The following is a 13,160-nucleotide window of genomic DNA, read 5'->3' on the forward strand; positions in this document are numbered from 1 at the left end:
TGATACTTCAATATGAGGATGTTGACAAAAAATCAGGAGTTTTGACTGTATGTTGACCACAGTTGACTTTTAGGTCAACCCAGTCGACTATTGACTTTCTGAACAATTGAGTGACCAATCTTTTGAATTGAGGCCTGAAACTTGTCATGGAGGTAATGTGAGACATCATAAGCCATATGGGATGCCTTGGAGCTTTTGATCCATTGATTTCTTCTCAGAACAACAAAACCCTAATTTTTTGAACTTTGTTTGGGAGAGGGTGTCTTTGAACATTGCACCTTGATTTGAATTTGAACAAGAGAAATAGCATGGGAAAATTTTTGGGTATGACATTATGTAACTGCATTGGAACAAAGGTAGAGTAGTGCATTAAGGTGGTGTCGATTGAAACAGGTTTTGTTCGAAACGACATCGTCGTATAGCGAGATTACACTGCGGAAGTCCTTTGATTTAGAACATGAATTAAGCTCGAAATGGAACTTGTTTTCTGGTGTTTGGTTGGTTTTCTTCCTCTTGTTTGTTGTCATTTTCATTAATGTTGTGTCCATTGAATCCTACGAGTAGTACATGGAATTTTCAGAAGCATGTGAATATGAAAAATTTTAAAAAGCTGAACTATAGAGACAATAGCAAAGAATAATATACAGAGTTACAGAGATTTGAAGAAGCGTGTACCTTACTCGGAGTGAAGAGAGGTTTCGGAGAAGGCGGTGTTGATTCGAAGCGGTGGGGAGCGAACGTCGACGAGAGATGGTTGCTTTATAGACGTCGCCACTCACACACGGTGATAGATTTTAGCGACAGACTAAGAGACAATGAAATTAAGTTTTAATTTTAGTTTTTGATTTCCCTGGCAGAATATTTTTTTTCAAACTAGATTAAGATCGCGATGCGCGGTTGTAAATTAGTTTATTACTATCCTATTCAATTTTAAATAGGTTAAGAATTTGTTTTTGACAAATAATGATTTATATATTTTTATATTATACTAATTTAGTGTGAATTACAATTGAAAAAAATGATATGAATTAATCAAGTATAAAAAGGTACATTATATATATATATATATATATATATATATATATATATATATATATATATATATATATATATATATATATATATATATATATATATATATATATATATATATATATATATATATATATATATATATATATATATATATATAGTGAGTGACATCTAAAATTTAGTTTTGAAAATTTAAATAATTATAAAGTGGTTTCTTTATTCTCATGTCTTTTTGATACTTATCTTTGATTTAAATATTTTATTTTAAGAATTTAAATGTGTGTATTTATTTTTCGTCTTAAATAAATTTTAAAGTTTATTTAAAACTATTATCAAATAAAACTTTCAATAGTTTTATAAAATTATGTTTATTTTATCAAACATTTTTTATATGATGCAAAAAGGATTGTAAATGTAAGTTAGCTCAATTTTTTTAATTAATTATTAATTTTAAATAATGAAATTGTAAGAAAATTATCTCATTTTGTTGTTGATGTTTGTTGATAAATGAGTGTTCTTCTTTTAGACATTGTCATCTCTAGTTTTATTATATTCCCTAGGGTCACTATGATTAAACTAAAAGAGTAAACCATAATTCAATTTTAGAAGGCCAAACGTTTCATATACTCTTTATAATGTATTGTATCCGAAATATTTTTGCATGTACTTGATATATTAATGAAAGTTTTAATCAATTTAATTAAAACTTCTCTCTAGGAAAAAGCTCTAACTTCTCTCTAGGAGAGAGTTAGGGTATCGTTACCGTTTTTTCATGGCCGAAGGTTATCCGGATAAGAGTAATGGTGGTTGGAGGACGGTGTCTCACAATCGGAGCGGAGGAGGGAAGAGTTTGGGATGGGATGTGTTTCCGTGGGGAGGGAGAAATTTGAACTCGCTCGATAGGGGTTCGAGGATGACGAAGGAGGTGACTTCATTTTATGTCTCTGAGTTCCCGGATTCACAATCTGCTAAAAATCTGTTCGAACTATTCAGATGCGTGGGGAATGTGGTGGAGGTTGCGGTGTCTCCGGGGAGGAACAAAATTGGAAAATGATTTGGTTTTGCTCGTTTTCTTGATGTGGAGGATGGGAGGTGGCTGGCGGTTAGGCTCGATAACATTATGATAGCAGGTAAGAAGATCCATGTTTATCTTCCGCGGTTCGTGAGGGGTTTGAAGGAGAAGGGGGTTAGGGCTGGTCGCGGGTCTGTTCCTGAACAGGAAAAAGGGGTTTTTTAGAAATCCGGTGCTCGCAAGTAGGGATTTAAGGTCTTTTGCAAAGGTTGTTACAGGCTCTGCAAATATAACAGGCAAGGATGAAAGACTCAACCCGAGCCTTGTGTTCAATTCGTGTGAGGAAAAAAGACAGAGGTTGCAGAAGGCTTTCGTGGGCATATCTTTGATTCCCGGAGCGTACAATATTCAGGTTCACATGGAGATGAAGGGTATACACGCAATCAAGGTCAGTCCTCTTGAGGGTAACTTATGTTTGCTGGAAGAGATGGAGGCAGGGTATATCGAGGATTTTCTGGGGCAAAAAGACAATTGGTGGAATATGTGGTTTAGCGAAATCAAAAGGTGGGAGTTAGGGGTGGTGGATGAGTTCATAGAGGTGTGGTTGAGGATCTATGAAATTCCGGCTTTAGCATGGCACTCGGATTTCTTTGTTAAACTGGCAGAGGCATGGGGATCATTCATTTGCATAGATGAAAAAACCGCTGATGGCAAAGTGATGGATGTCGCGCGTGTGATGCTGAGAGTTCCTTTGGCTACGTCTTTCCCGAATTGTTTATCTGTTAGCATCAACGGTGTTTTGTTAAAGGTCACAGTGAGAGAAGACGTTATGGGAATCGTTCGGTCTAGTCCAGGTATTCCGACTTCTTTATCTTCTATTTCTGAATCATCGGAATCCGATGATTTTATCTGTGATAATAGTTTAGAGGTAGGAGACGACCTCAACACTTTTTGTTCCGAAGATAGTATTCATTAGTTTTCCTCTGGTTTGGATGCTCATAGTAAGAAAAGTTCCCGTTGCGGTAATAAGAATGAAGCCGACGGTGGTGATGTTGTTCTTTAAACTCCTCTTGTTGTATGGAATAAAAAGGATAAATGTTACTCGCAGCAGGTGAAGAAAGTAGTGACAGAGGTGGTAGGAAACTCTGGGAATTCTCTCGGTAACAGTAGCTTGAACACTTTGGATGGTATTAATTATAAGGAGTGGCAGCAGAGGGATGTGGTCGGTGGGTTAGGATTCAGTGGGGATATGGAGGTTTTGGTGGGTGAGGTGGCAGAGGGGGGTTGTAAAAAGTGTGAGAAGGGTTGTTTTAATGGCGAGTTGGCAAGGATAAGGGAGAGTAGTGGGGATGAAACAGGGGATGCTGTTAGGCAATGGGTGGTATTTCGGCATACAGTTACGATCAAACGGTGGTGGGCTATTCCTTAAGCATTAGGGAGGATCCTTTGATTCACAAAGGAATTAAAAAGATAAGGTGGAAGAATGTAAATGGGGTGGGAGGTGCAGGTAATTTGAGTTCGGGGAAAGGTATCTATAGGCGTAAAAAGGGAAAGAGTTTTGTCCTTGGAAGTAAGAAGGATAAAAATTCTTTGGCGTCCAATGTTAATAAAAAAGGTTCTCTTTTGAAGCATAATAATAAGGAAGTCGAAGATGACGACAGTGGGAGAGTGTCAGTGTGTTATGGTAATCAAAAGGAAGAGTCCGATATACAAAGAAATAATGTTAGACAATGGGATTTTTTGGAGAATGATGTTCCGAGAAAACTTTGGTCGGCTATTGTTGCTTTAGGGGTGGTGGACGCGGAAGGAAGAGAAAAGCTTATTAGTAGAATCGTGGATTTGGAAAAAGGAGGAGGTAGAGGTGGAATGGTAAGGAAGGAGAATAAAATGGTGTCTCAATGATTATAGGATCATTGAACATTAGAGGGGGAGTGAATGCACTCAAAAGGAGAAGAATTTCTTCTTTGATTAATAAAGGAAAAGCGGATATCTTCTTGGTTCAAGAAACTAAGATTACTAGTATGAATGATGTTCTTGCCCATAGTTTTTGGAGTTGTTCGGCATTGGGGTTCTCTTATTCTAATTCGTTGGGAAGATCGGGGGGATTGCTCACTTTATGGAATAAGGATAATGTCGAAGTTTTGAATAGCTTTAAAGGAGATGGTTTTTTGGGGATTAAAGTGCGGTGGAAGAATAACATTTATTATGTGGCGAATATTTACTCTTCGTGTGATTTGGGAAAAAAGAAAATTTTGTGGAACGACTTACTTGCGATGATGGAAAGATTCAAAGATGGAGAATGGGTTATGGGTGGAGATTTCAATGCCATAAAAATGCTAGAGAGAGGAAAGGGAGGGCGGTTGTGTACAATAATATTGAAAGATGAAGAGATTTTTGAATATGGAATTGTTAATGAAGGTGTTTTTGAATATAAAACAAACATAATTTATAGTGTGTAAAAAACCCTTTCAAAATAGTATTTTACCATGAAAAGATGCCATGAATCAATGAAGAGTTACCATGAAAATTCTGGTTTAAAAATAAAATATTTTCAGCCACTGGTTCAGTGGGAACCGGTTCCCACCTGGGAGAACCCGGTTCCTTCTGAACATTAGATAAAAAGATTTGAAAATTGCACAGGGGAACCGGTTCCCAGAGGGGTAGAACCCGGTTCCTGGTACAAAAAGACAGAGGCTTATTTTAGGCAGGATCTGGAACCCGGTTCCCATATAGGGAGGAACCGGTTCCTGCAGCTTGTTTTCAGAAAATAATTTTTTAAACCAAAATCCAAAAAGAAATTTTCTTGAGTAAAAAGCTATGGCATTTTTCTTATGTTTATGCATGGAATATTTTGTGAACACTTATATGCAAAAGAGAGAATTTGATGCATATACCTTGACAATAATTTGATTCCATAATATCTTCAATAATTCTCCAAAACTTGAAGCTTTGTGAAATGGCATAGGATTTGATCAATGCTTTTTGCTCATCCTTTCTTGATAGTTAATCTTCCATGTTGTCTTCATCAAAACCATTTGATTGAGAAGCTTGTAATTACAAATTCATTGTTACTTCCAAAAAAAGCCTGCTACAACTCTACGGGTATAGGAAGTTTTCATATGATCTTGCTAGATGATAATGTATAAATTCAAAGTTTATCAATTACTTATTATCTATGAAACAATATTATCTAACTTATACTAATTATATATTTGAAAATTCTAGTAACACACGCTCGATGTCCGACTGGATGTTATGACATCCACAATTACGCAACACATACAGTAATAATAGAACAATATAAAACAGTAAAGAACACACAAAATTGTTTACCCAGTTCGGTTCAAACAACCTACTCTGGGGGCTACCAAGCCAGGGATGAAGTCCACTATCAGTAGTATCAATTCAAAGCTAAACTCCCCCGTTTACAACTTCTCACTTAATCACTACCCAATGACCCTTCTACCTAGGTTCTACCTAGATATGGAATATCTCCATTCCACTCCCCCTCAATCACAGCAGTGATTACACATAAACAAATAAACAATTACAGATAGAAGACACTCTTCAAAAACACACCTTAATCCGCTTAAAAGCTTCAATCAAGAGACAAACACTCGAGCTTAAAAGCTTAGAGTGACATTACACAAACACAAACTATTCCAACGCAATCATCAAGGACAATTGCTTGGATCACACGAGACAGTTACAGAACAACAGTTCTTCACAATCCAAAATCTTCTGTTTGCGTTCCAAAATAGGATTGGGTCCTTTTTATATGCAGTCTTGGGCCTTGGGCTTTTTAAGAAACACATTAGGGTTAACCAAGTTAACCTAATTCACACGCCATTTGTCTGTTACAAAATGTGCTGTCAGCAGGATCTTCTGGACGAAATATGCAGCACTCAATAAAAGGTTTCCTAAACTGATAATTGAGATAAATCAGGAAACACATTTAATAAACAATAACAGCTCCTGCTATCACACACGGATTTCATGACATCGATCATGACATTCACTACAAAACCTGTATTAGCTTCACACATATGCAACCTGCATAAAACAATATCAACCAGGTATGTTTTACCATAAGTGCAGCCAACATGAAAACACCTTCAATCTCCCCCTTCGGAATTTTTTTGGCTAAAACAACCTGTCCCACCAAACCAGAGAAATACTTGCAGCGGACACAAGATAACCAAAACATAATAAAATAAGCTATTACAAACAGACATCATACATCACCAGTATGCACATAGTGCTTAGACAAAACCAGACAAACAGCCACAAGAGTAGCACAAGCACAAACAGATCAACACAAAAATAAGCAAATTAGTATTGTTGATCACACACAACCACCATTCTTGTTATTCTAGGGTGACATGTATTACTTCTCCCCCTGTTTGGCCACAAAAGTTGCCAAAGCCAACAGAAGTGTCTTCTCCACCTGTTTTTTTGTTGTTGTTGACTCTATGGTTCTTCAAGGATGTAGAGTCCCAACTTGCTTCGCAAGTTCTCAAACTGTGTAGCATCAAGAGCTATTGTAAAGATGTCAGGTAGCTGAAGTTCAGTGTTTATGTGCTCTAGGAAAATTACCCTGTCTTCGACGAGTTCTTTGATAAAGTGGTGTCGGATGTCAATATGTTTCGTTCTGCTATGCTGGATTGGATTTTTGGAGATATTGATAGCACTGAGATTGTCACAATATAAAGTCATGACATTCTGAGGAACATTGTACTCAGTCAGCATTTGTTTCATCCCGACCAATTGTGAACAACTACTACCAGCTGCTATGTACTATGCTTCAACAGTAGATAAGGAGACACAATTTTGTTTCTTGCTGAACCACGATATACGGTTGCTACCTAGAAAGAAACATCCTCCAGATGTGCTTTTTCTATCATCAGCACTTCCAGCCCAATCAGCATCACAGTATCCAGTCAAGACAGGGTCACTTCCATAGGTGTACAGTATGCCATAGTCTGAAGTCCCATTTACATATTTAAGAATTATCTTGACTTGATTCAAGTGACTTGCCTTTGGCTCTGCCTGATATCTGGCACACACTCCAACTGCAAATGTAATATCTGGTCTGCTGGCTGTCAGATATAAAAAGCTTCCAATCATGCTTCTGTACAGACTCTGGTCAACACTTATGCCCCCTTCATCTTTGGATAGCTTTTGATGTGTTGGTGCAGGAGTTCTTTTGTGACTTGCATTGTCCATACCAAATTTCTTTACTATATTCTTGGCATATTTGCTTTGAGACATGAATGTGGAGTCTTCCATTTGCTTGTTTGAAGACCAAGAAAGTAAGTCAGTTCCCCAACCATACTCATTTCAAATTCGGTCTGCATTTGATCGACAAAGTGTTTTACCATTGTATCTGACATTCCTCCAAACACCATGTCATCCACATATATTTGAGCAATCATGATTCTTCCATCTGTGTTTTTGACGAAGAGGGTTTTGTCTATTCCACCTTTCTTATATCCATTTGTGGTCAGAAATTCAGTTAACCTTTCATACCAAGCTCTTGGAGCTTGTTTCAACCCATAGAGAGCTTTTCTCAGTTTGTATACATGATCAGGCAAATTTGGATCAGCAAACCCTTTAGGTTGTTCCACATAAACTTCTTCGTTTAGATATCCATTTAGAAATGCACTTTTTAAATCCATCTGATAAAGTTTGAACTTCAGAATGCAGGCTAATCCTAGTAGAAGTCTGATTGACTCAAGTCTTGCTACAGGTGAAAAAGTCTCATCAAAGTCTACTCCCTCCACTTGAGTGTATCCTTGAGCCACTAACTTGGCCTTGTTTCTTGTTATGACTCATTGTTCATCAGTTTTGTTCTTGTATATCCATTTGGTACCTATGATATTTGTTCCTTCTAGTCTAGGTACCAGTTCCCATACTTCGTTCCTTTTGAATTGTGCAAGTTCCTCTTGCATGGCATTGATTCAAAACTCATCTGTTAGGGCTTCCTTTACATTTTTTGGTCCAACTTTGGACACAAAGTAGGAATTAGCTATAGTTCCTTTGACTTGGTCATTATTCCACTGTTGAGATCTCCTATGATCAGTTCCTTGGGGTGATCTTTCTGAATTCTAATAGATGGATCTTTGCTGATTGGCTCAGGTTCTGGCTCTGAAGGAGTTTCATTACTCACTTCAGGTTGGTTTGTCTGTTCAGCCTAAATTTCAATGAATGTTTCAACATTCTTTGTGACATCGAATTCTCCATGTTGATCATCGACGACCACATTGATGGATTCCATCAACACTTGTGTTCTGGTGTTGAATGCTCTATAAGCCCTGCTATTTGTTGAATATCCCAAGAATATGCCTTCATCACTTTTGGAGTCCATTTTTCTCCTTTGGTCTCGATCTGTCAGGATATAGCACTTGCTACCAAAAACATGAAAATACTTGACACTTAGTTTCTTTCCTCTCCAGAGTTCATAAAGAGTGGAGGAGGTTCCTTTTCTCAATGTTTCTCTGTTATGGACATAACAGGCTGTGTTCATAGCCTCAGCCCAAAAATACATGGGTAGTTTCTTAGCATGATTCATTGCTCTGGCTGATTCTTGTATAGTCCTGTTTTTCCTTTCTACTACTCCATTTTGTTGGGGTGTAATAGGGGAGGAGAATTCATGACTGATTCCTTCAGTTGAGCAGAATTTAGGAAATTTGGCATTCTCAAATTCTTTTCCATGATCGCTTTTGATTCTTATGACAGTGCTTTCCTTTTCTATTTGTAGTCTAGTGCAGAGCTCTTTAAAGACATCAAATACGTCAGATTTTTCTCTAATGAAGCTTATCCATGTGTATCTGGAGTAATCATCAACTACTACATAAGCATACCTTTTTCCTCCAAGACTTTCCACTTGCATTGCTCCCATTAGATCCATATGCAATAGTTCCAGAGTTTTAGAGGTGGTGAGTTGACTGGCCCTTGGGTGAGAGGTCCTAATTTGCTTGCCAGCCTGACATTCTCCACAAACTTTGCCTTCATCAATCTGTAGTTTAGGTATTCCTCTCACATCTTCCTTGTTTATGATCTTTTTCATTCCTCTCAAATGCATATGTCCCAGTTTTTGATGCCCGAGTCTAACTTCTTTTTCTTCTTTTGCCATGGCGCATATTGATGAATGACTTGCTATTTTGGGTTCCCATAAGTAGCAGTTGTCTTTGGATCTTACTCCCTTCATGACCTCTACATCTTCTTCATTAGTGACCATACATTCATCTTTGGTAAATCTGACTTTTAGGCCTTGGTCACATAGTTGACTGATGCTGATCAAGTTTGCAGCTAGACCTTTAACTATAAAAACACTGTCTAGTTGAGGGGCTCCTGCATGTTCAAGTTTTCCTACCCCTTTAATCTCTCCCCTGGCTCCATCACCAAAGGTCACATAGCTGGTGGAGTGTGGCTTGATTTCTTCTAACAGGTTTCATTCCTCTCATGTGTTTTGAACATCCACTATTAAAATACCAGTCTCCTTTGGTTGACACCCTCAAGGAGGTGTGAGCAATTAAAGCAGGACATTTGGCAACCTATTGTTGTTTCGTGATAAGGTTGTGCTGGTTGAGATTGTTCGTACATTTTTGCCATGGGTATCCAATCAGTTCATAGCAGAATCGTTTCAGGTGGCCAAATCTCCCATAGTAGTGGCATCTCCATTTCTGAAATTTCCCTTTTGTTTGGTTCCAATTCCTCATTTCATGATGTCGTGAAGTCGACGCTGACATCTGCTTGACAGGGAGAGTTTCTGGTTCTGACTCTTTTAACCTTAGATTAGGTTCATTTACAAATCCTAATCCAGACCGATTTCCTCCTTTCTGGCCAATTTCAAGAATCTTTTCAAGGAAGTTAGTTCCATTGTTCAGCATTCTAATTGATCTTGACATCTGATCTAGTTTGTAGTTGAAAATGCTAATTTCACCATTGAGATGTGCTATGGTTGCTAGAAGTTCTCTTTTCTCGACTTCGAGTTCTTCTATAACTTTCTTTTATTTCTCCTTTATCCTCCACATTTCAGCACTCTTGATCCTTAGATCATTGTATAAGATGGTCAGTTCTTCAAAGGTAGGAGCCTTTTTGTTGTTTTTGTGATTAAGTGTACACACACTTGTTAGAGCAGCACATTCCTCTTCAGTATCACTATCTCAGTTTTCATCAGATCGAGTGGCAGATATACCTTTTCTTTGCTCTTTAAGGTAGGTGGGACATTCATATCGAATGTGTCCATATCCTTCAAAAGCGTGGCATTGAGCCTCTCTTTCCTGATCTTCCTTTTCTTCAGCTGTGACTCTTCTGTTAGGAGCATATGTTTTGTTGATGTCATTGGAAGTGTTCTTGACATTGAATCTGGACTTCTGACCAACCCTTTTAATAAATATGTTGAATTGTTTTCCAAGCATGGCTATGGCTTCTAATATATTGTCATTATTTCCATCATTATCATCTGTGTTGGTGATAAACGCTATGCTTTTGTTCTTCTCTTCAACAGGCTTACAAATGCTCAACTCAAAGGTTTGTAGAGACCCAATGAGTTCGTCCAGCTTCATGTTGCTGATGTCTTGGGCTTCCTCTATGGCAGTTACCTTCATATCAAATCAAATAGGCAGTGATCTGAGGACCTTCCTTACCAATTTTTCTTCAGTCATTTTTTCTCCTAAGGCACCTGATTTGTTTGATATCTCAAGGACATTCATGTAGAATTCATAGATGGTTTCATCCTCTTTCATTTTGAGATTTTCAAACTTGGTGGTAAGTATTTGAAGTCTCGACATCTTTACCTTTGACGTGCCTTCATGTGCTATTTTGAGAATATCCTAGCTTCTTTAGCCAGCTCACAGTGTTGCACAAGTCTGAATATGTTCTTGTCAATACCATTGAACAGTGCACTTAGGGCCTTGGAATTGCCCAAAGCTAACTCTTCTTCAGATTTGCTCCATTGAGTTTCAGGAATTAGAACATTGGTTCCATCTTCCAGAATTTTCTCAGGATGTTTCCATCCGCTTTCAACAGCTCTCCAGGCCTTGCTGTCCACTGACTTAATAACTGCTACCATACGAGGTTTCTAGTAGCCATAGTTAGAGCCATCTAGGATAGGTGGTCTGTTTCCAAACACTAACAGTTCCTTCTCCATAGTACCAGAATTTTATTATCCCTAGATCTCACCCAGATGTAAACAGGCAGGGTGCCTGCTCTGATGCCAATTAAAAATTCTAGTAACACAAGCTCGATGTCAGACTGGATGTTATGACATCCATAATTACGCAGCACAGACAGTAATAACATAAAAACATAAAACAGTAAAGAACACACATAATTGTTTACCCACTTCGGTTCAAACAACCTACTCTGGGGGCTACCAAGCCAGGGATGAAGTCCACTATCAGTAGTATCAATTCAAAGCTAAACTCCCCCGTTTACAACTTCTCACTTAATCACTACCCAATGACCCTTCTACCTAGGTTCTACCTAGATATGGAATATCTCACTTCCACTCCCCCTCAATCACAGCAGTGATTACACATAAAAAAAAATAAACAATTACAAATAGAAGACACCCTTCAAAAACACACCTTGATCTGCTTAAAAGCTTCAATCAAGAGACACACACCCGAGCTTAAAAGCTTAGAGTGACATTACACAAACACAAACTATTCCAACGCAATCATCAAGGATAATTGCTTGGATCACACGAGACAGTTACAGAACAACAGTTCTTCACAATACAAAATCTACTGTCTACGATCCAAAATAGTATTGAATTCCTTTTTATATGCAGTCTCGGGCCTTGGTATTTTTAAGAAACACATTAGGGTTAACAAAGTTAACCTAATTCACACGCCATCTGTCTGTTACAAAATATGCTGTCAGCAGGATCTTCTGGACAAAATATGCAACACTCAATAAAAGGTTTCCTAAACTGATAATCGAGATAAATCAGGAAACACATTTAATAAACAGTAACAGCTCCTGCTGTCACACACGAATGTCATGACATCAATCATGACATTCACTACAAAACCTGTATTAGCTTCACACATATGCAACCTGCATAAAACAATATCAACCAGGTATGTTTTACCATAAATGCAGCCAACATGAAAACACCTTCAATATTTTTATTGATAATTTAAGTAATCCTCACTCTGTCAAACATATATAACAGATGAATAATATGGATACTGATGCTGAGTGTGTTCAGATAGGAAGTGAAATTGCCGAGAATAATGTTATGGTATATAACATTACCATTTTTTGCTTTATAATTTCTTACCATGTTCAGTTGATTTTACCATTTGTGCATTATATCATTTTTATGGTTATTGAATTATATATGTAGGAGGCTATTGAAGGTGGTGATTCAAACAAAGAGGAGTTGACTACTGCAGATTCTGGAAATACACCTATAAGCAAGACATTAGGGAAGCGGTTTGCTGATAATCCCAATTCAATTACTGTGAATGATATCAACGATGGTGCTTCATCGATTGTTAAATATCCTAAATGTTTAAAGCTTGAAAAAAATCTGATTGTGTGTCCTGCATGTTAAAGCATTGACGTTGTATCTTGCAGTTATTTTCTTTTTAATTTATCATATTATGTTTTGAACCTTATGTTAAATTCTATTTGGGAATTGTTGCTGAACAATGTTAATGCCAAATATGGCATTTGTTTTATTGTTTTGATTTGTTTTATGAGTATGTGCAATCTGTCTGGATAAACTTGTGTATTATCCTTTTTGTTACAAAAAATGATCAATCAATTGAGTTTGGTTTATTCCCTTTTATTAATCTGCTTATTTAATATTGTATAAAGTGACTCGATATGTATGTCAATTCATTTATGATATTAAAATTTTTATAATTTAAATGTTATTCCATATTTATTTATGTTTCAAAATTTAATTAATTTTATTTTTGATATTGAAAGCTATTTTAATTTCATTATTTCAATATTTACATTATAGACATTATTTATAACATACTAAAAAAAATCCGTGCATCGCACGGGTCAAAGTCTATTATATATAAACTACTCCCTCCGTTCCTTTTTAAGTGTCGTTTTAGAAGAATTTTTTTGTTTCTATTTAAGTGTC

General features: G+C 37.0%; 1 protein-coding gene across 1 annotated transcript; it reads left to right on the forward strand.

Moving 5' to 3' along the window:
- The first annotated feature begins 1,678 nt into the window (after window positions 1-1,678).
- Window positions 1,679-12,760, forward strand: LOC131636617 (uncharacterized). The gene is made up of 2 exons (XM_058907227.1): window positions 1,679-2,898; window positions 12,405-12,760. Exons 1-2 carry the CDS (start codon window positions 2,463-2,465, stop codon window positions 12,413-12,415), a joined length of 447 nt encoding a protein of 148 aa, XP_058763210.1. The 5' UTR covers window positions 1,679-2,462; the 3' UTR covers window positions 12,416-12,760.
- The last annotated feature ends 400 nt before the right edge of the window (window positions 12,761-13,160 follow it).

Source organism: Vicia villosa, unplaced genomic scaffold, assembly GCF_029867415.1.
Source record: "Vicia villosa cultivar HV-30 ecotype Madison, WI unplaced genomic scaffold, Vvil1.0 ctg.001794F_1_1, whole genome shotgun sequence".
NCBI lineage: Eukaryota > Viridiplantae > Streptophyta > Magnoliopsida > Fabales > Fabaceae > Vicia > Vicia villosa.

Bases quoted from the DNA above. Each gene is read 5' to 3' on its own strand.
- LOC131636617 (XM_058907227.1), top strand. From the start codon at position 2,463: ATGGAGATGAAGGGTATACACGCAATCAAGGTCAGTCCTCTTGAGGGT.